General features: G+C 49.1%; 6 protein-coding genes across 6 annotated transcripts; 2 read left to right on the top strand and 4 right to left on the bottom strand.

Moving 5' to 3' along the window:
* The first annotated feature begins 3,920 nt into the window (after positions 1-3,920).
* Positions 3,921-4,381, top strand: BDV27DRAFT_34880 (uncharacterized protein). Its single transcript, XM_032076389.1, has one exon. It carries the CDS (start codon positions 3,977-3,979, stop codon positions 4,223-4,225), a length of 249 nt encoding a protein of 82 aa, XP_031923880.1. The 5' UTR covers positions 3,921-3,976; the 3' UTR covers positions 4,226-4,381.
* Positions 4,082-6,165, top strand: BDV27DRAFT_133946 (uncharacterized protein). The gene is made up of 3 exons (XM_032068196.1): positions 4,082-4,875; positions 4,933-5,098; positions 5,162-6,165. Exons 1-3 carry the CDS (start codon positions 4,538-4,540, stop codon positions 5,648-5,650), a joined length of 993 nt encoding a protein of 330 aa, XP_031923879.1. The 5' UTR covers positions 4,082-4,537; the 3' UTR covers positions 5,651-6,165.
* A 276-nt stretch (positions 6,166-6,441) lies between these two features.
* BDV27DRAFT_34878 (mRNA-binding protein RRP12) lies at positions 6,442-10,855 on the bottom strand. The gene is made up of 3 exons (XM_032076388.1): positions 10,682-10,855; positions 8,719-10,626; positions 6,442-8,659 (listed from the first exon to the last, which is right to left on the bottom strand). The coding sequence occupies exons 1-3, from the start codon at positions 10,742-10,744 to the stop codon at positions 6,854-6,856; spliced, it is 3,777 nt and encodes a 1,258-aa protein (XP_031923878.1). The 5' UTR covers positions 10,745-10,855; the 3' UTR covers positions 6,442-6,853.
* A 169-nt stretch (positions 10,856-11,024) lies between these two features.
* On the bottom strand, positions 11,025-12,607 carry BDV27DRAFT_133942 (U6 snRNA-associated Sm-like protein LSm1). The gene is made up of 4 exons (XM_032068195.1): positions 12,221-12,607; positions 12,069-12,137; positions 11,883-11,998; positions 11,025-11,773 (listed from the first exon to the last, which is right to left on the bottom strand). The coding sequence occupies exons 1-4, from the start codon at positions 12,384-12,386 to the stop codon at positions 11,600-11,602; spliced, it is 525 nt and encodes a 174-aa protein (XP_031923877.1). The 5' UTR covers positions 12,387-12,607; the 3' UTR covers positions 11,025-11,599.
* A 1,163-nt stretch (positions 12,608-13,770) lies between these two features.
* On the bottom strand, positions 13,771-15,544 carry BDV27DRAFT_133940 (uncharacterized protein). The gene has a single exon (XM_032068194.1). The coding sequence runs from the start codon at positions 15,009-15,011 to the stop codon at positions 14,127-14,129; it is 885 nt and encodes a 294-aa protein (XP_031923876.1). The 5' UTR covers positions 15,012-15,544; the 3' UTR covers positions 13,771-14,126.
* A 297-nt stretch (positions 15,545-15,841) lies between these two features.
* BDV27DRAFT_133939 (putative DNA-binding protein creA) lies at positions 15,842-18,250 on the bottom strand. Its single transcript, XM_032068193.1, has one exon. The coding sequence runs from the start codon at positions 17,630-17,632 to the stop codon at positions 16,334-16,336; it is 1,299 nt and encodes a 432-aa protein (XP_031923875.1). The 5' UTR covers positions 17,633-18,250; the 3' UTR covers positions 15,842-16,333.
* Positions 18,251-18,260: the final 10 nt, after the last annotated feature.

Here is an 18,260-nt window from a genome sequence, read left to right as displayed (position 1 = left end):
CAATCGGTTGCTTCCGGTCCCTGAGTGGGCACCTCTTATTGTGTTTTTTACTTAAAGGGGGACTCATGTTTCCAGGTGTTTGATAGGTACTGAGTAGATAAAATATATAGCACTCATAAAGAGTGGATGTCGCTGGGAACTTACTACTATAGTATGCCGTACAGTTCAAAAGTGGAACTCGTGAGGATAAAGTAAATGGGCCAGGTTTCTGGGATGCCAATTTACCGTAAGGGACAGGAATGTCCGGGAACGTAACGAACCAGTGCGACGTGGAATGTTAGATACGAGGAATCTGGGAACTACTTGCTAGCATTCCAGCCCTATGGCCGTTTCTGAAGGTGTGATGAATGATTCAATAGGGGGTCTTGGATTCAAGTTTAGGATCATGTGTTTTTGTTGAAATGGAGAAGGGATGTTGCTTGAGGAGTGTTGAACCTTATATTGAGCTTACTCGACCTAGCATTGGGGTATGGGCCCTGAACTTGGTGTTTTGAGGGGGCTGTTGGCTCGTTCTGTGGGTTGGTATTGATAAGTCTGAGGCTTAGAAGCCTTTTTTTGTATAGTATGCTAGCTAGCGGTGGGTTATAAAATCCAAAGGCCTTTCTCAGTAGTATCTGTTACCCAAAAGATACTTATTATCGGTCATGATCGATGGTTCATACCGTAGTGACGTGACTAGAGAAGCTCCACTAGATGCATTCGGCGAATCTCCAGCTGCAGCCAAATTCTGTCACAATATCCAGCTACAGAACGTATGTTAGCCCATGTCCGAGATTCTGTGTTCCTACACGTCTCATATGGCGTCAATAAACCAACCATACCACTCGAGTCATGATTCACTAAATATGCCCCTTGACAGAATTATGATGTTTCGGCACAATACATACGGGCATATGCTAGAGGAAACTGCCGAGATCAACCACATCAGGACAATATTAGACCCATAACATATCCCCTTCCGTCGTGACGGGTATGATCAGACCCACAGGAATGTTCCATAACTCAACCACCCATCAGACACATACCAACTCTACGAAGATCAACGAGCAAACCCGATCAGAACGGCTTAGAAATGCCCGCTACAATCGACCTCAAGCTAGCCCAATGAAGCACGATAAAGTTTAAATGAATCAATAGTTCCCCCAAACCACCCCGAAGGAAAGAAGGAAAAGGGAACATGACATCTGCCGTATCACATACCCTTACAACAAGAGCCCTATGATGGAGACATTTCCTATGAAGCGGAACCTGCTTTTTTGCTTGGGTTGGTGGGTCCATATCTATTCTCAGATGCAGGGGACCGCATACATATGTGGGTTTGATGTGTTATCGGCTCCACTACCTCCTTGCATGTGGACTGGGCATTCATGGTATGTAGGTGGATAAACATAGTAAACAATCGCCGGATGACAACATTCTACATGTCCTGGATCAGCGTCACTGGGTGTGCTAAGCTGGGGGGGTGGCGATTGATCTTGTGGCGTGGAGGGACTTGATGATTATTTTGATTCTCTCGGGAGATACTTCTCGCTCTTTTTTTGCCTGCGTTGTATGTATGGCGTCATGTGCATATATATATATATATATATATGTACATCCGTGAGTAAGTGATGATATTTGTGGATGGGATCTTGCTTAATGTAGGGTTAGATACAGAAGTATTGTTCCCATTTGACGTCGATGTAGGCGGTAGAACCTCGGGCCATCTGTTCTGATGCTCCCTCTACCCACACACGAGATAACCGCAATTGGCCCCCATATGCAGATCTTGAGGACAATCCGTGCTCATACTATCGGCCGAGATCTGCATGACTAGTAGGAGTATAATCATTTGGATGGATATCATTCATCTGTAATCTAATGTATGAGTCTTAATAGATCTGTGGAATATGGTCAGCATCTGGTGTTAACTTGAACAAACGGTCGAGCCTGTGGAGTGAATAAGGGTGTCAACCACTGCATCAAGGCTGAGACAGCGGTCCAGCACTTGGTTTTCCCAGAGTGGGGGCGTTTGATGGCCAGCCCGGTAAGGCCACGAGATTTCAGTTGCCCACTCGGCTAACCGGCACCGTCGAATAATTCTGACAATCTAAAGTATTTAAGTGTGTCGCTTATGTGTGTCGAAGCCGTTTGAATAAATTAAAGTTGAATAGTTGGGCGTGCAGCGAAAGTTTCCTATAACGCACATGACCGACCATCCGACAGATCGTTATTTTAGGGAATATTTACATAGGTTTCGTAGTCATGTATGGTCCAATAATAGGTGCCGGAAATCAAATGGCTGTCTTTATCGCGGGTTTTCCGACACCGCTACAGCCAACTGTTACGCAAGACTGATGATGACCCTAGTGGATTGGGCACTCATTTCATTGAGACTTTATCGGCGCCAAGGCTGACGGAATTATGTATTTGACCCGACTTTAATATAACGTGGGCTGATGGCGTGTTACAGCAGCATATGATGAACTGTGCTCATCGACTGTCACCGAGATATATTGATATGGTTAATACAGTTATGTGGGAGTAGATTATCTTTTCTTTTTTCCATTTCTAACCTGATAAGAACGAACCTCATCGCGCGCCACTCTTATAGCGGCTCTATTGCCAAGCTATGAGTACGTATGCTTCGTGGTACACACCTTATAGGTAACAACTTTAGGGATCGTGAGCGGTCATACCCGCTTCCCCAGACCTTACTCCGCTCTAGCTACGGGAGTCTTGGTTATGACAAATGACATGTTGTCCCTGGCCAAGAGCACGAGGTTGCGCTTCATCCCTGGGGTTCTCTCGGCAGCGTGGCCAAGGCGCCTGGAACTGTTGCGAGATAAAACGAGCCAACGGTAACTGCTGCCCAGAGAATGCTAGTAACAATGAAAGGACAAGACTTTCATTGTGAGTGCCAGAGATTAGAATTCTATGCCGTGCAGCGCCACATGTCATTTGTGCTCGAGCCGGTGGGAGATCCGAGGAGAAGCTGGTCGGATACTGCTAGGGATCGACATCTTCTCGGGGCAAGCTGGCAAGCAGTCCACTCCGATAGAGAGCTTGTAGGAGAGCCACATCGGGATACACTACCTCCAGAATCTCTATTACATGGTAAATATCTTCTGCTCGCCGATCGACTGCAGTAGTTGTGACGATCGCGGCCAGGCCACGTCTGACAATCCGAGACAGAAATAGTTGTGCAGTTGCTGTTTACCTAATATATTGATCGTTTCCTGCGCCACTTTAGACACGACGCCCACTGTAAAAAGTGATGAGGGAAGGGGGACGACTGCCAATCTCTCGGCGACTCTGGGCAATTGGCTCGGCGTGGTTGTGGGAAGAGCGACTCGTTCTTCGAGGTTTCAGCCATCGATTGACTTTCGTAACTCTCATTCATCCCTCCGAGGTTTGGTTTATCATGAAGGAGGTTCCATCACACAATGGGGACATCTGAATAGAGATCCATGTCTATATGCGCAAGATAACCAACAATGTGGAATTAGTTATAAAGGGGAAGATGAAACCAGTTGACGAATAAAACGAAACATGGAAAACAAAAAAACCACCAAAGTATTAGGGTATGTAATGGCGCATACGCCGTACGCAAACTAGTGCCCCCAAAAGATCTGGTGTTGTACTGCCAAGCCGCCCATCCACCTCCGAACGCGGATCATAGACACTTTCCTTTGTCCAGGCAGCCAATAACGGCGCCTTTAGGTGTTGTCGAAATCCCCGCAGGGCTCTTGGCATCTTGGCGGAGTGGCTAGAAAAGGTAAAGTGCCAATACTGCAGTGACCACCGAGGCCCGTATGACTCCGTAGGTTTACGGTATTGACCCCCATCCATTCTTTACTCGACGGGACACGAACACAAGCATCTTCAACATTTTGTTGTATCGCCCAAATGGCGCGGGTCTTCTCTCAGCCCCGAGGATCCTTTCTCCGTCGTTTCTCCCCGACCATGGACTTCGATCTACCTCCGTGATATATACATGATATCTTCACCCACAATTATTGAGGGGAGGAAGAAAAGTAAAAAGAAAAAAAAAAAAAATGAAGAAAGTGACCATCTATTGACGTCGTCCAGGGTGCCAAGGGCTCGGCATCTGGGCGTCTTGGCAGCGAAGAAAAAGCAGAAGAAGGAGAGCCTTTCCGCTGCATTTGAGCTCTGCCTTTTTTTCTTGTCCTTGTCTTGGACTTCCGCTCTGTCCTACTATTGCTTGTCCATGGCACTCTTATAAGTTTCCCCTTCTTCCGCTCCTCTGTCCGTCTCCTCCATCCCTCCGATCAGCCCTCCTCACCTTATCTGGTCCTTTCCCTCCCCCCTTCTACCACTACCTTTCTCCCCCACCTTGCTGTGGGATCGTCACTTGCCTTTATCAGCGGGTATGCCCCTTGCGCTGCGAGCCATGCGGTGAGCATAACCTTGTCGCCCTGTGTACGATTCTGTACCACTCTGTGTCGCATTTCTGAAGGGGGGGCCGTCGAAACGCTATCACGCCCTTGATTTCTCCACCGACTCTTTCGTCTCCCTTTTTATCATCCGCTCCAACATGAGGCAGCCGGAGATGTCCCATTCTCCCGCCTATTACCAGGACCATGATCATCGCGTGACGGCATATCTCCACGATTCGACTCCTGCTCCTGCGGCCGCACATCTTCCCCCGGGGCCCCCATCATTGCCTAATCACGGGCATGATTTCCGTTATCCGGAACTCAATTCGGTCGAGAATACATTACCCAACGCTTATCCCTCCTCCGATTCATGGGATAATACCTACCCTCGGCATTCCCATCGCCATTCTCAACAGTCCCATAAGCCTCCCCACCGTCAGCCCCCGGCGGAGTCAATCTATCCGGATTCTGAGGTGCCGGTCGTGGCTCCGATGACGTTCGTATCCTCGCCCTATCTGGACAACGGTTCCATATTGACACAAACTTCGTATAGTGGTGGAGCGGCTCGTAAAGAAGAACGTGGCCGGAGGAGTTGGACGGATCATTCGTCGTACATGTCGAGCGATAATCATCATCTCGGCGCAACCCGCCTTCAGAAACGAGCGATTCATACGGAAGAACCCTTGGCGGATGATAGTCAGGATGCCCTGCTGATGCTAGTAAGGATTAGCCTTTCATGTCTTTGTTTCTCTCGTTTCTGGCTAACCATTTGGCGTCCATAGTTTCGATTGTCCGTCCCGGTACCCATATTTTCTCTTTGCGCATCCTTATATACCGTCTTCGGGTTACTCCTCGTTCTTCTCGTCTCACCTTTCCGCATTTGCCCCTGCATCCCATATTTTCGATCAACATCATTTCGCGAACAGTTGTGCCATCTTCTGGTACCCCAATTGCATATTCATGAGCGATTAGTTCGTTTGCGGGGTCCCGCGACACAATCGGTATATAATGACGCCGATGGGTCATCCATCCCGGATCCAAGCGAACACTATTCCATTTTTGGCCTGATTGCGGTCCTCTTGCTATCATCACTTCTTTCCGTCGCATTTCTCCTCCTCGTCTGGACCGCAGCCTTTTTCTGGGTTTTCGCCATGGTACTGGGCAATCCCGATGGCACCGAACGGAAAGACGACGGCCGTGCTGCCGTACTCGGTGTTTGTCGATGGTGGCAGATATGGCTACGCAGGGCCCGGAAACCGCCTCGCGAATAGTCTGTCTGTAGATTATCCTTGTTGCGTTTTCTCATTTTTATTCCGTTCTTTGTTATTAAGCGTGATCCCGTCTTGGCTATTGGGCTCTTTTCGATGTTGACATGATACCAATATGTGGGATATGTGGAATGACTTTTGAGGGGCTTTTTTCTTCTTTTTCTGATATCTTTTTGTTTCGCCTTCTCATTGATTTGAGGAGATATTTCATGTGTACAGGAGTTGGGTTGGTCGCATAGGCGCCAGGAGCAGTTTTCAGTTTTTTTTTTGGTACTTTTTTTTGCTTCTATTTTCTCCTTTCCAATATCCAATGTGCGCTGTGAAAGAACGAAAACGGCTCCTGACGGAATTGCTCATGGTGCCTCAGCTAATATGCAGGCCAACAGGGATTATCATCGAATCACGAACCAGGAACTTTTGTGTACTGTACTACTACCTCATACGAATTGATACCCGGGCTGGTCTCATACCCTTTGATCTGCTTCTTTATGTGATCGGTCCATCCATTGCTCTTGAAATATCTGAACTTTACCTAATCCATGGTTACCCGTAATTTAAGGTCTTGGCTTCCCGTGCCGAATGTGATCTCTAACCAGACAAAGTGACTGGCTGGACCGATGTAATAGAGTTTGGTAGTCTCGTAGTCCGGTACGCAGTGCATTGTCCCATCTGACATGTTCTATGCAGCAAGAGTTTTCCTTTGTATAGTTCATATTCCTCCACCTAATTGCATCAATCACACTACAGACTGCCGACACACATCGCTCTACAAAAATACGAACACTGCATTCCCATGAACCAATAATATTTCAGCAACTTCAGGGTATAAAGATACCTATGTACGTAATCACAATAAGAGAAGAGAAAAAGATAAAAGATAAAAATAAAGACGATAAGTTTTCAACTACAGAGAAACTTCCAATGCAACCAGAGAATTTTTGCGCAGTGCAACTGAACTGAACTGTACCACAAACGAACAACAACGGAAAAAAAAAGGGATTCAATTTTGTCCAGCCATGCTTTCAAATACAGAAAAACTGTTAACTTAGGGACTTCATCAGTTTCCTGTTTCATCAACATCAATTCATATAGGTTAAGAGATTGTTTTCTTTTTGTGAATTGGGAAGTATGGGGAGAAAAGAAGAACGGATGTGGGAGGTTATGAATTGGATATGTGTGAGATTGGGGAGGGTGGATTTCTGTTTTCTATCTCCTCTTTCCGAAGCGACCGCCGCGCATGGGCTTTCGCTTTTGGATCCGTCCTCCGCTGGGTCCGTGGCTCTTGGGCATCCCAAGACCGCGACGGCCGGTTTGCTGTTTGTTGCCACCTCTTGATGAGGTGGGTTCGTCGCCCTCATCCACGTCCATGTCGTCTCCACGGTTGGATTTGCCCTTCTGGGCTTGTGACATCTTGAACTTGCCGCGCTGGCCACGACGGACGGCGTCGGGTCCGCTGACGGCGGCGACGTAGGCGTTGATTGCGCTGTCGCCTGCTTCGGCGTTGCCGTCAAGGCCGCCGGACATCTCGACGTCGTTGTCATCATCGCCCAGGAGGAGACGGCCGTCTGCGTCGACCTTAGCGGAGTGCTTGCGGCGGGATCCGGGGCCGGTGTTGAGGAAGCGGACGCTAGGCTTGGTGGTCGAGATACTGGCCAAGGCGTCAGGGGCGAGAAGGTCCAGCGGGCTGTCATCGTTCTCGCGGATGTATTGCTCGCTCTGTTTGTTGGACTTCTTGCCCTTGCGGCCACCCTTGTTGATGGCGTGGGTGTCGCCATGTTCGTCGACATCGAGTTCGCTGGCGTCATCGTCAGAGTCGGAGAAGTCGGAGTCGTAGACGGCTCTGTCGAAGGCGTTGCTGCCGTAAGACTGGGCCTTGGCGTTCTTGTTGTCAGCAGCCTCTTCTTCCTCTTCGTCCTCGTCACCCTTCTCAGCCTGCTTCTTCTTCTTGCTACGCTCGCGCTGCTTCCGGATGTTCACGACTAGCTTCCGGTCGGCCTCACCAACCAGTTCTTCAATCGGGGCTGCACCGAAGCGGCGGATCAGACGGTCCAAGATACCCTTGACCTTGCTGCGGAGACGACCCTTGTGCTCCTTGCTCCATACCATGAGGTTTGGTACCAGAGAGTTGATGCGTGCACGGAGAGCATCATCGGGAAGCACGACAACGGCAACCTTGACGAAACCGAGCACAGACCGGACTATTTCGCGGTTGTTGCTGGTAAGGAACAGCTCCACAGTCTGCACCAGGTCGGAGCGCACAGCCGGTTGAAGTTCGGTGTGGAAGTCGAAGAACAGGCGAGACAAGGCTGTCACAGAGGCAGCAACCATGTGTGGTGAGCTACCCGCCAGACCCGCAGACACCATAGTGAAGAATTCCTCCATGGTTGCAGGAGCATCGGGAGCATTGTCGGGCATGTGGGGTACCAGTGAGTTGCGAATCTTGGTTCCAGCTGGGTTCAGTTCAGAGTCGGCAGTTCTCTTCGCAAGGTGGATGAGTAGATCGAAGGAAGCAGTTCTGGCCTTCTCGTTGCTTTCCTTGCAGCCCAGGACAACCTCGGAAAGGATGGAGGGGATGAAATGCAGGTCAGAGGTTGGTAGGTACGTAATGAGCTCGTCGATGGCAAGCATACGGTCACGGCGAGCAGAGGCTGGTGTCTTATCCGCGGTCGAAAGGATGAGGGTTTGGAGTTCGGAACTCCGTTCGCGGAGAGCAGCAGCACCTGTCTCAGTGGTGGCCAAACGGGGAATCAACTTGTATGCTTTCTTGGTCAGCTGCTGATCACTAGTATGTCCATTCAGGACAGCCGAAGCCATGGCGAACAAGCTTGCAAAGCTGGAGCGAGGTAGATAAATCGACATGGCGATAACCAAGTCGATCAAAGTGTGAGAGGTTGGAGGCATCTTGTCACCAGCCCCACCCTGTTGATGACCCTGCTTTTCCGCAGCCTCCTTCTCTGAAACCACCGACGACTCCAGCATAGTAGTAACACGTGTAAATGTATCATTGAGCTCCTGTAACATATTAATTAGTTTGTAGCTCAAGAGTAGCGGAATAAGCGAGCTCGACTAACCTTCTCGGGCGTGATACTCAAGTAAGCATTAATACACTGCAGAATGTAGCCTCTGTAGTGTGGAAGTGTCTGACTGTATACGTTGAAAAGCACCGCCAGCAAGTTGCTGGCAAACCCGGCAAGATGGGCGATGTTCTTCTCTGCATCCTTCTTGGTAATCCTACGCTGGAGAACCAGGTCATCACCCTCCGTCTCGAGGGACAGAATGGCCTGGTTTGACTCAACCAGATTCTGCAAAGCCTTGCAAATGTCCACACGCAAATCAGCTTGCTTGTAGAGCACGTTGGAGAGAAGCTCGGCAAAGCTCTGGTCGAAAGCCTCAACTAGATCCAAAGGCAGCTCGCAGTATCCAGGAAGAATAGACCAAGTCTGCTGAACAAGTGTTTCGAAGATCTTCGTCTCCACAGGCTTCTCTGCGGCTGTGAAGGCCATAACCTTCTGGTACAGGGCTTCACTCAAAGGAACGAGCTCGGAACGGAAATGAGAGAGGTTTGTGTTGGTAACATGGTCTCGAAGCACAGGGAGGAACCAAACGCGACCCGGTTGGCCAGCCTTCTGCTCAATGATATTTAGAGGCAGAATCTCAAGGACCGCTGCAGGGCCCATGGCTTCAACGGCACTGCCGAGGACCTGATCGGCCTGCTTCTTGCCATGGAAGGATTCATTACTACGGAGCTCTCCCACAGTCTTCACAATGTCATCCAAAAACGGACTGGACCGCCATTTGAAACTATCGAACATCGCGGAGCACACATTGAACACTTCCGCCCAAGCCGCTTGGTACTTCACGGAAAGCAGATTCGTCGCCTTCTTGGCCAACCTCTCGAGCGTTTTCTCATCGTAGACTGAAGGCTCAATGATCACACTGTGGGGAATGCAGTTGGCCATGAACGAAACCAGACATTCCGATGCCGAAATCCGAATATTCTTTGATGGCGACGCCAAATAACTGGAGATCATGTCGAACAACGAGGGCAGCTTCTCGAAGGTATCCTCGGGGCTGATCTGGGAAGACACATCGTAACCACGGGACAAAACAGCAATCCATGGAGGAAGCAACTGCGAATCGTTCTGTGCGGGCTTCAATTCGGAAATCGCCTCAAGAAGACGGGGCAGCTTTGAGGACGAGAACTCGTCGGCCATGCTGGAGAAAATAACCTCGAACACCTCAAACGCACCCATAGTGATATACTCGTTGCTCGATCGGGAAGCATTCATCAACAACTCGCATAAGGGCTCAATCTTCTTGCTCGGCCAGCCTCCTGAGGCGGTCGCGACCGTCTTCACCAGTTGAAGGGAGTGGATGACCAACGGATCATGGTTATGTGTGTGAGGATCATTACGGCCCCGCTTCTGTTTGGCTGCTGCGGCGATACTGTCACCCAATGTGCGCAGTGCGGACTCCGCACACATATCTGCAGCTGGGTGATCAAGCGACGGGCTGGGGGGAGGGGTCTTCAGGACCTTGATCAAAGCGTCCTGGGCCCTCTTGCGTACCTTGGGGCGGTGATCCACAGACAGACTCAGCAAGCCCGCAGTGGCCCGGCGCGGGCTGATCTGAGTGTGTGGGAGATTCCATGCTGCGGCATCCTGAGCGATGAGTAGCGACTCGAGACAACCGATCGAGGGTCTAAGCAACGGAGCTTCGGATTCGGGCAAAGAGAGCGCGGGGGCAAGGCTGGTGAGGATCTGGGAGAACTTGGAACGGAGAATTGGAGCGGGGGCGTAGGCGGTAGTAATGTCGAGGAGGTAGACCACTGAGGTCGCCAGATCCTTGTTGACAATGCCCTGTTCGGCAGAGATCGACTGAGACAGCAAGGCAAGTAGCGCTGCAAAGTAAGCTGTAGGTGAGAAGTCGGCGTTCTGATCCCGGAGCGTGTCTTCCACTGCAGAAAGTACGACAGCCGTCTCATACAAAGTTAGCAATGGTTGGTTTTGCGGCACAACAGCGCGCGGGACTTACATGGTGCTGATTCTGCAATTTGGGAGACTTGATCTTCTCGAGCTTCTCCGCCAGGGTCGCCATGGTGGGCGGATCAACCGACAGGAAGTAGAGAAAGTCGCTTCAAAAATTGCGACTAGTATGGGGAGGGAGGTAAGAAAAGAAGGTGCGGTGAAAGCGGAGATTTTTTTTTTTCTTGAGTAGTGAATGGTTTTTTTGGGTACAGTAAAAAATTGGGAAAAAAAAGGTACGGAGATAAATTCTTGGCGGGCCCTATCGATAGCTATCGATAACTATCAGCCCATGTCCATAGAACTTAATCTTATTCAAGTGAAACAATTCTACACTCGTTCGATTCACAGAATTTCTCTAGGGATTTCACAAGACTCGTATTTCATGGTATCCTGAGAGTCCTGGGAGCAAGGCAAACTGCACCATGCCTCATCCAGCAGCGAGTTCTTGGTTCATATATTTGAATAAAACAGTTGAAAGGAAAACAAAAGAAAAGAAAAGAAAAGCGTAATGAGACATCAGAATCGTCAAACATGGCCGCTATCATCCAATCATTTGACCAGGCTCGAGCCTGTATCTTGTTCTCAACCACCTCATCATACCAGCCATATTTAGTCCAATAGTTCCAGTGACACCGTCAACTAGATGACAGATCACTTCGTAAGCTTTAGGAAAAGCCAAGAAAGCCGCTACATCCACCGCATTCTTCGTCATATCGCAGTATGGCGATGGGCCAAGAAGAACAATAGCCTGGCTTCCGCGACGATCTTGCAAGGCCCTTTTATTCTTAGCCTCACATATCAAATCAATCCACTTTGAGACATTTGCCCTATTCCCTTCACGAGCAAACAGTGTCTCATTCTGCCTATATCCCAGTAAAAGAGCACCGTAGACAGATATCAATCGACAGAAGGCCCTTGCTCTAGCCTAGAACAGGATCTCCCCGCTATGTTCGGCCTCGAAGCCAAGACCCTGTAGCTTGCCCTGACGTTTCTTGTCCCCAGTCTTTCGCTCGCTATCTTCTTTCTTTTTCAGTTTAAAGACTTCCTCGAATGGGGCCTTTTGCACATGTGGCGGGATATCGTCTTCCTTGTCGAGGTCCTATTACGGCGCAAACCATCATGTAAGCACAGTCCACAATAGAAGAAGCCAGGGAAAAGTGGAACCAAGAAGGTAAAATGGAAATATAAAGATCTCTAGGGCACCATACAATTTCACCGAGAAGCAACACATTCTCTCCTCGAACCAAGAAAATACCCCGGGAGATCTCCGCATAGAGATTGCCTGCATACAACCGCTCAACAGTATCCTGGAGAACGAGATTCGCTGTAGAAATCGAGAGTTGGAGCGCATTAGATCACCGATCGCATTTGAAGCCAACTAAATTAACCCATACCGAATTGATCCCAACTTCTCAAGACTCCAATCAATTTTCTTCCGTCTCGTAGCACTAGGACGAGTTTCTCTGATCATTGTTAATCCGTATCCCCACTGAAATATAGTCGCCATACATTCGAAGGCGAAACGATAAAGGCAAAGCAGACATACTATCCGTCAAATCCAGCAATTGAGCAGCGGTCGTGAACATCTGCGGCGGTAACTGCGGCGGACCTTGCGACATCGGGCCCAGTGAGTTATTCTGCGGTGGGAATCCTGGCGGAGCATTTCCTTGCTGGTGACTACCAGAGTGGTCGTTAATCGAGAGTCGTTCCATGTCTCCTATGGCACGGACTGTATGGAGTATGATGATGAAAGGGTGGGGGAGGTAGAGGTGACAATTCCGCTGTCAATTGCGGTGGGACGAGGCTTGGAAGTTTGATTCTGGTAGGATACTCTCAAATAAAATAGACAAATGTTGATAATCGCATACTGCGATAGCAAATATCAGGAGAAATAAGAGTGTGGGTTGTGCTGTAAGCAACCCCGTGCTGAGTTAGTTCGATGTGGTGGGAATGAATGATTGAATATGGACACTGCTTGGACCGCATGTTTGTTCTGTTTGTCATGCGCCGCCAGTTCATGACACAATGGGTCCGTGTTGACTCCGTAGCCCTAGTCTAGATCTAAAGGCAATGAATATACTCCGTACTTGAACGTTGCTCTTAACTTGATCCATACAAGACAATTTGTAGAGCATGTTTCGCGGCTGCAGTATGATATTCATAGACATGGAATCACTATTTCTGAATCACTTTATCAACCGGTCCCTGATATTATCTGACCACCCTATTGCCCATGATCCTAAGATCTTCAAACAAGATCCCCTAAGAAACAGAGAATATCAAGCTAATATTGCAAAAACTGTATTTCATATTGCAAAATGGCTTACAGCATAACAGTATAACTTGGAGGAGTAATCTAGGATCCCCTCCCTGATATTCTCCGACGTCTTTATGGCCCCGTTCTTCATGACTTGCTCTCAAAGGTATGGTCACCCCTCTCACTTACTTGAGTAAGGTATTCTGAGAGTAACTGCTAGCATAGCCACTCGCAAACGTCCTTCTATTGGAACCCAATATCGAGTAGTGGTATTACAATTCTTGTAGAATCCCCAAGCTCGGACTGTAGCAGTCGGATCTTGGGTTGTTCATTAAACTTGAAAATTAATAAGGGTCTTGCTTGCAGCCGTCAGCCTGTAGCGATTAACCCTGGGTCATGACGTTTTCTTATTAGTATTTCCTCCTTAATTGACTCCTAAGTTTCTGTGGTCAGAATACGCAGCATGGCATCGCGATGAGAACAATTATGCTAGAAATATAGATAGTGCAGTCGCCACTGCTCACAATACACGAGAAACTGCCCGCAGCATATCTCGTCCCCTTGGACCGCAAGTGTTCATACACTCATTCATTATGTGCAAGACAAGGTCCATACTTGGGGGGTGGTACTTTTGTCCCTGCAGCATCTACCATGCAGCAGCTTACGAGTCATGCGGGGAAATGCGATGTGTCGAAAATAGACTCACCGAATATCACATTACCCCTTGAAGAGTAGAGACAGCGTGTGCCAAGGGTAGGCACTACTGTAGGTTATAAGATTTCTGAAGATACCTTGCTTGAGTTCTTCCTAAGTGCAGGTGCCCTTGCTTCGCGAAGCAGTTTAGTGCATCTTGGATTGCTCCATGAAACAAAAAAAAAAAAAAAGACTTTTCGCTAGATAACATTATTCATACCACCCTGCAGAAGGAAAGATAATACACAATCTGTCGTGAGACATTATGTCTGTTCGTTAACATGTCCTGCGGCCATCAGTATCGGAAGTTGTTACAGGAACACAGAAAGGTCTGGAAGAAACGAAAGAGAAAGCTAATAGAAAGAGAGACCACGCACGACTTCCTCAGTCAGTTTCGGCTTGGAATAAGGAAATAAGGCCCCACTGGTACCCAGTGAGGCAGACCATCATTGCATGAAGTCACGCCACACAGCCTGTGGACTGATAAAAAGCCCACACGACATCATCCGACGCTGACCCCTCGACGCTGTCCTCGCATCCTTTGTTCTCGCCGTCGACTATACGGAGCACAGTATGGTTCATCTGACGACCCTATGTTTGCCCGGACAGGTTCTTGTGATCGATGATAAGCAGGACTAGACGGCGGCGGCGGCAGCTGCATCACTTTGAACTGGTCAACGCTGATAATCCGCAAGCGGTAAAGATACTGCATCAGTTCAAAATCCGGTCGGCTTCCGGCTAGGGTCTGGCCCCGTTGATAATGTGCTACATCGACATGGTCGAGCATGCGATCCCATCCTTTCTGTTCAGGGGTGTCGCTGAACCGCTCACCGGGACATAGAGGGCATCGGGCTGTTCGCGGGGGTTCGTGGGTTCGGAAGTGGCTCAGAACGTGAGTCTTCCATTGCTCGACGTCGTCGAAGGTGTGATGACAATCTAAGATATAGAACAGACAGATATAGGTGTGATGATGATATTGACGAGCAGGGCGAGACGGCGGGACGACGAGTGCGCCCGTTCCATCGTCTTCTAATATCTCCTGGCCGGCGAGACCTTCCGCCCATCTTGTCTCCAGAGATACACCCACTGACGAGGATGAAGCGGATGCGGCGTCGCTCGATAGAGACGGGACGGCCGTGGAGGAGGGCATCGTTGCGGCAACGGCTTCACTCCCACCACTACACACACTCTTCGTGCTTACGTCCGCGGCTAGACGTAAGCCGCCTGGTTCGAATGAGAACAATGATCTTGGATGGCCGACGTTCGTGCCAGCAGCGCCGGGCGAACACTTTGATACGACACGATCTGAAAAAGTGACGAGGCGATCCTGTTCCCACATACTTAGTCCGTGAGCGGCGAGTGAAAGAGCAGCAGCAGCATCGGTCATTAAATTAGTAGTTTTGCGACCGCACTACCCAAGCCCATGCACCAAAGCGGGGCAACACAGCTTGAAAGGAAAAATGATTAAGGATTGGTGGGGGGAAAGTTGCCATCGTATTGAAATGATTTTTATGACCTTTACCTTCTTCTATCTTGGAGATATCACCTGCTTTCAGCAAACTTATCTCCCGTACTACCGTGGCGTGTGGGTTGGTTTGTCTCCAGCATCACGCGTCAACCGGTTGATGTGGTGGGTGCAGAAGTTGTTCATTCGATCCGAGAGCCTGAAGCGTCAGAATCTAGCGGGGAAAATAGAAGGAATCAAATCATGTTCCATCAGGATTCAACTTTATAAGTCAATACTACCTATATCATAATTCACAACTTGACTGGAGCCACGTCCACAACTGAGTGAGCAGCCTAGAGATCAACATTAAATAGCATTGACTAGGGATGAAAAGAAAGTGCCAGCCAGCATTAACCTTGGCCTTAATTGTTTTTCTATATTTTATTTTTTTAATTTTTTTTTCTTTTCTTTGCTTTCCTTCAAGCCCTTGCGCATCCCCTATTTATTGTAATATTCTAGACCATGATGTGATGAACTAGTAGTAGCATGTATGTACGTACGTACGTATTCATGCACGTCGCTGGACAACAAATTGTTATTCGTCAACCCATCTATCCCATTGAATTGGGTTTCGGGTAAATATGACAATAACTACTACCTAGCAGCAGATGGTAGAAGGTTAGGACAAGTGAGAATAGATGACCATCCAAATTATTTCTACATTAAGTAATGGATGAATCTACTATGTCATGTAAGAGTAAATACCGAGATTATTGTAACATTTTGTTTATATTTTTATAATTTGGAAACCCTCTCGTCCTGCTTGAGGTCTAAATCGAAGCAAAAAGTGACATAGTCGAAATGAAATGTATATGGTAGAGCCAGGAATTATCAGGGGACTGGGCCCCGGAGAGGAGTAGACAAAATGTAGAGTAGCTGTAGAGCCAATTCCCATTGGGATAATGAAACATATGATGGTTGTAGGATAAGAAAGGTATTTTTCAGGGATAGCGAAAGGGGAGAATCGAACAAGCACGGAAAAAAGCCACAAGAATATCCCACCCGTCTATCAGTATGGACGCCTCGCAAAAATGTACTCGAACAAAGTAAGCAAAGAAAGCCAATTAGCCGACACCAAGGATGCCCATGAACCACACACTGTAAATGCACAAAGTCTATTCGTTTCGTAGCGCGTATGACAGTCAAGAATTTTTTTGAGCCCAAAATTTTATACATTGAAAGGGTTTCGCAGCGGCATCAGGCTAGAAATGTTCTGCCAAATCACCTCCTGCGACGGAATTATTCGTCGATGAGGAAACAGACGTAAACCCAGTGCTGGGGTTCAACATATCTTGCACAGCGACTTTGGGAACCTGTGGAACGGGCAGTTTACGCTGTGTTCCGTCGGGTCTGGACATGATATCGCTAATGGTGGGACCAACATGGGACTGGCTGGGACTGTAATAGTTAGGTCCTTCCGGCTGGGGTTCCATTGGAGCAAGGGCAGGGGTATGATGGAGGGACAGATGGCGAATCGAAGGAAGGTGAAGTTCGCTGGATCCTAATGGCCTCAGGCGGGGCGAATGAGCAGGGGTTGCCAACGGGGTGTGGTCTGGCGTTGGGGAAAGAGAGTCGTGAGAGAAAGTCGGTGAGGACGGAGCGGTCGAGTTTGGTGAGTTAGGCCTCGAGCGCTTGACGCGATGAGTGTAACCATCCTCGTCCTCGTGAGAGTGCGAACGGCTCATGCTGTGCGAGATGGCGTACGCCGAAAGGGAAGGCAGGCCTCGACCGGCGTGGTGACGCGAAGCGAACAAATGGTGGTTACGTGGACCAGCGTGGAATCCAAAATGCTGCTCATCTCGCTCAACCTGAGATGCAGCGGTGGCAAGAAGATTGATATCCATTCCCGAGGACGCCCGCTCGGTGTTGCGAGCATATGGTCCCAGGTTGGAACGCATGTGACCGGCATAGTTCGAGAAGGAGTGCGGAGGAGAAACATCCGGAGATCCAACCTGAGAGACAGGCGCAGAACGGGTCATCGCCTTGTTGGGCGGGGGCATCATCGAGCCCGCGTTGTTCACGTTCACCATTGCATTCTCTTGTCCAGCCGCGGCAGCGGCAGCGGCCGCGGCCAGATGCTGTTGTGCCTTGTTACTCCGTCTGGAGTTGGGGTTGTTGTGAATTCTTGAGTGGCGTGTCAGCTCGTCAGAACGACTAAAACGTTTTGTGCAGCCAGGGAACTGGCAGGCGTGTGGCTTTTCGCCCGTATGTGTGCGAATATGTCTGGTCTGGTGCTCCAAACGATGGAAGGCGCGATCACAGAGGGGACACTTGTATGGTCGGGGAAGATCCTGGCGCGCTTCCTCCGTTGCGGGACGGGCACCCTTCATGAGGGGCGGTAGCAGGCTAACAGACGAGGCCATGGTAGAGTTGGATTGTGTACTAGACGGGGTGGAAGGACCCTTAGAGCTATCCACTGGCGTGGAAGGTGCAGAACCAGTCTCGTTATTCTGAGGGTTCAGCAGATTGGTGAAATCCACTGAAGAAGCCGGTGGTGGCATGTGACTCGTCCTAACCTAGCACCGAGGAGTGTAGCTAAAGAGGGGACGAAGTCTGTATTTAAGGGAGCTCGGGAGGGCTGAAGAGCCGAGGCGAATTAGGATTCGTCGCAACAGGGGTAGGTAAATCGGGGAGTCGATCACCACCCGACAAGACGGAGACTTGCTCTTGGCAAAGAACTAGTTGATGAACGAGCACCGCAAGGAGTATCACAAGCCTTGCGATCAAAGAAGGTGCGATGTAACCAATTTCCAAGGAATAGGGACTTTCCCAACGAAAGGGCGATGTTATGGAATGTGGTGATGGGTGGGATAGAGTATATCCGGAATTGGTATTGTAAGTAGGTAACCCGAGATGGATGTAGTCAATCAACTAATTGTCGAAAGGGAGAGGGGAAAAGGAGAGAGAAATCTGGAGAAATGGTCTGGGGATAGGAGCATATAAAGGAAATACGGAAGAAGAAGAATGAGGAATGGAGGGGAAGAAGAGAGAAATGGAGCTTCGGGGGAGGGGAGGGAAAAAAAGGCAGGGCGAAGCTGGTAGAGGGGGTTATCGGAATCGGAGACCTTGAAGGGAGAGAAGGAAAAAAAAAAAAAAAGTATGTACTATGTGTGGGGAGAATTATCGGGG

Source organism: Aspergillus caelatus (assembly GCF_009193585.1).
Source record: "Aspergillus caelatus strain CBS 763.97 unplaced genomic scaffold BDV27scaffold_197, whole genome shotgun sequence".
In the NCBI taxonomy this organism is placed as follows: Eukaryota; Fungi; Ascomycota; class Eurotiomycetes; order Eurotiales; family Aspergillaceae; genus Aspergillus; species Aspergillus caelatus.
Note: the sequence above shows the minus strand (reverse complement) of the source record. Positions and strands in the feature narration are given on the sequence as shown.

What these genes read in the sequence shown, in the direction of transcription:
- BDV27DRAFT_34880 (XM_032076389.1), top strand. Translation starts at nt 3,977, where the DNA reads ATGATATCTTCACCCACAATTATTGAGGGGAGGAAGAAAAGTAAAAAG.
- BDV27DRAFT_133946 (XM_032068196.1), top strand. Translation starts at nt 4,538, where the DNA reads ATGAGGCAGCCGGAGATGTCCCATTCTCCCGCCTATTACCAGGACCAT. An exon ending in CCGGTCGTGGCTCCGATGAC is followed by an intron (nt 4,876 to 4,932) that starts GTTCGTATCCTC and finishes AACTTCGTATAG; the next exon opens with TGGTGGAGCGGCTCGTAAAG. An exon ending in AGGATGCCCTGCTGATGCTA is followed by an intron (nt 5,099 to 5,161) that starts GTAAGGATTAGC and finishes TGGCGTCCATAG; the next exon opens with TTTCGATTGTCCGTCCCGGT.
- BDV27DRAFT_34878 (XM_032076388.1), bottom strand. Translation starts at nt 10,744, where the DNA reads ATGGCGACCCTGGCGGAGAAGCTCGAGAAGATCAAGTCTCCCAAATTG. An exon ending in AATTGCAGAATCAGCACCAT is followed by an intron (nt 10,627 to 10,681) that starts GTAAGTCCCGCG and finishes ACTTTGTATGAG; the next exon opens with ACGGCTGTCGTACTTTCTGC. An exon ending in TGAGTATCACGCCCGAGAAG is followed by an intron (nt 8,660 to 8,718) that starts GTTAGTCGAGCT and finishes AATATGTTACAG; the next exon opens with GAGCTCAATGATACATTTAC.
- BDV27DRAFT_133942 (XM_032068195.1), bottom strand. Translation starts at nt 12,386, where the DNA reads ATGGAACGACTCTCGATTAACGACCACTCTGGTAGTCACCAGCAAGGA. An exon ending in ATTGCTGGATTTGACGGATA is followed by an intron (nt 12,138 to 12,220) that starts GTATGTCTGCTT and finishes AACAATGATCAG; the next exon opens with AGAAACTCGTCCTAGTGCTA. An exon ending in GAGAAGTTGGGATCAATTCG is followed by an intron (nt 11,999 to 12,068) that starts GTATGGGTTAAT and finishes CGATTTCTACAG; the next exon opens with CGAATCTCGTTCTCCAGGAT.
- BDV27DRAFT_133940 (XM_032068194.1), bottom strand. Translation starts at nt 15,011, where the DNA reads ATGACCGATGCTGCTGCTGCTCTTTCACTCGCCGCTCACGGACTAAGT.
- BDV27DRAFT_133939 (XM_032068193.1), bottom strand. Translation starts at nt 17,632, where the DNA reads ATGCCACCACCGGCTTCTTCAGTGGATTTCACCAATCTGCTGAACCCT.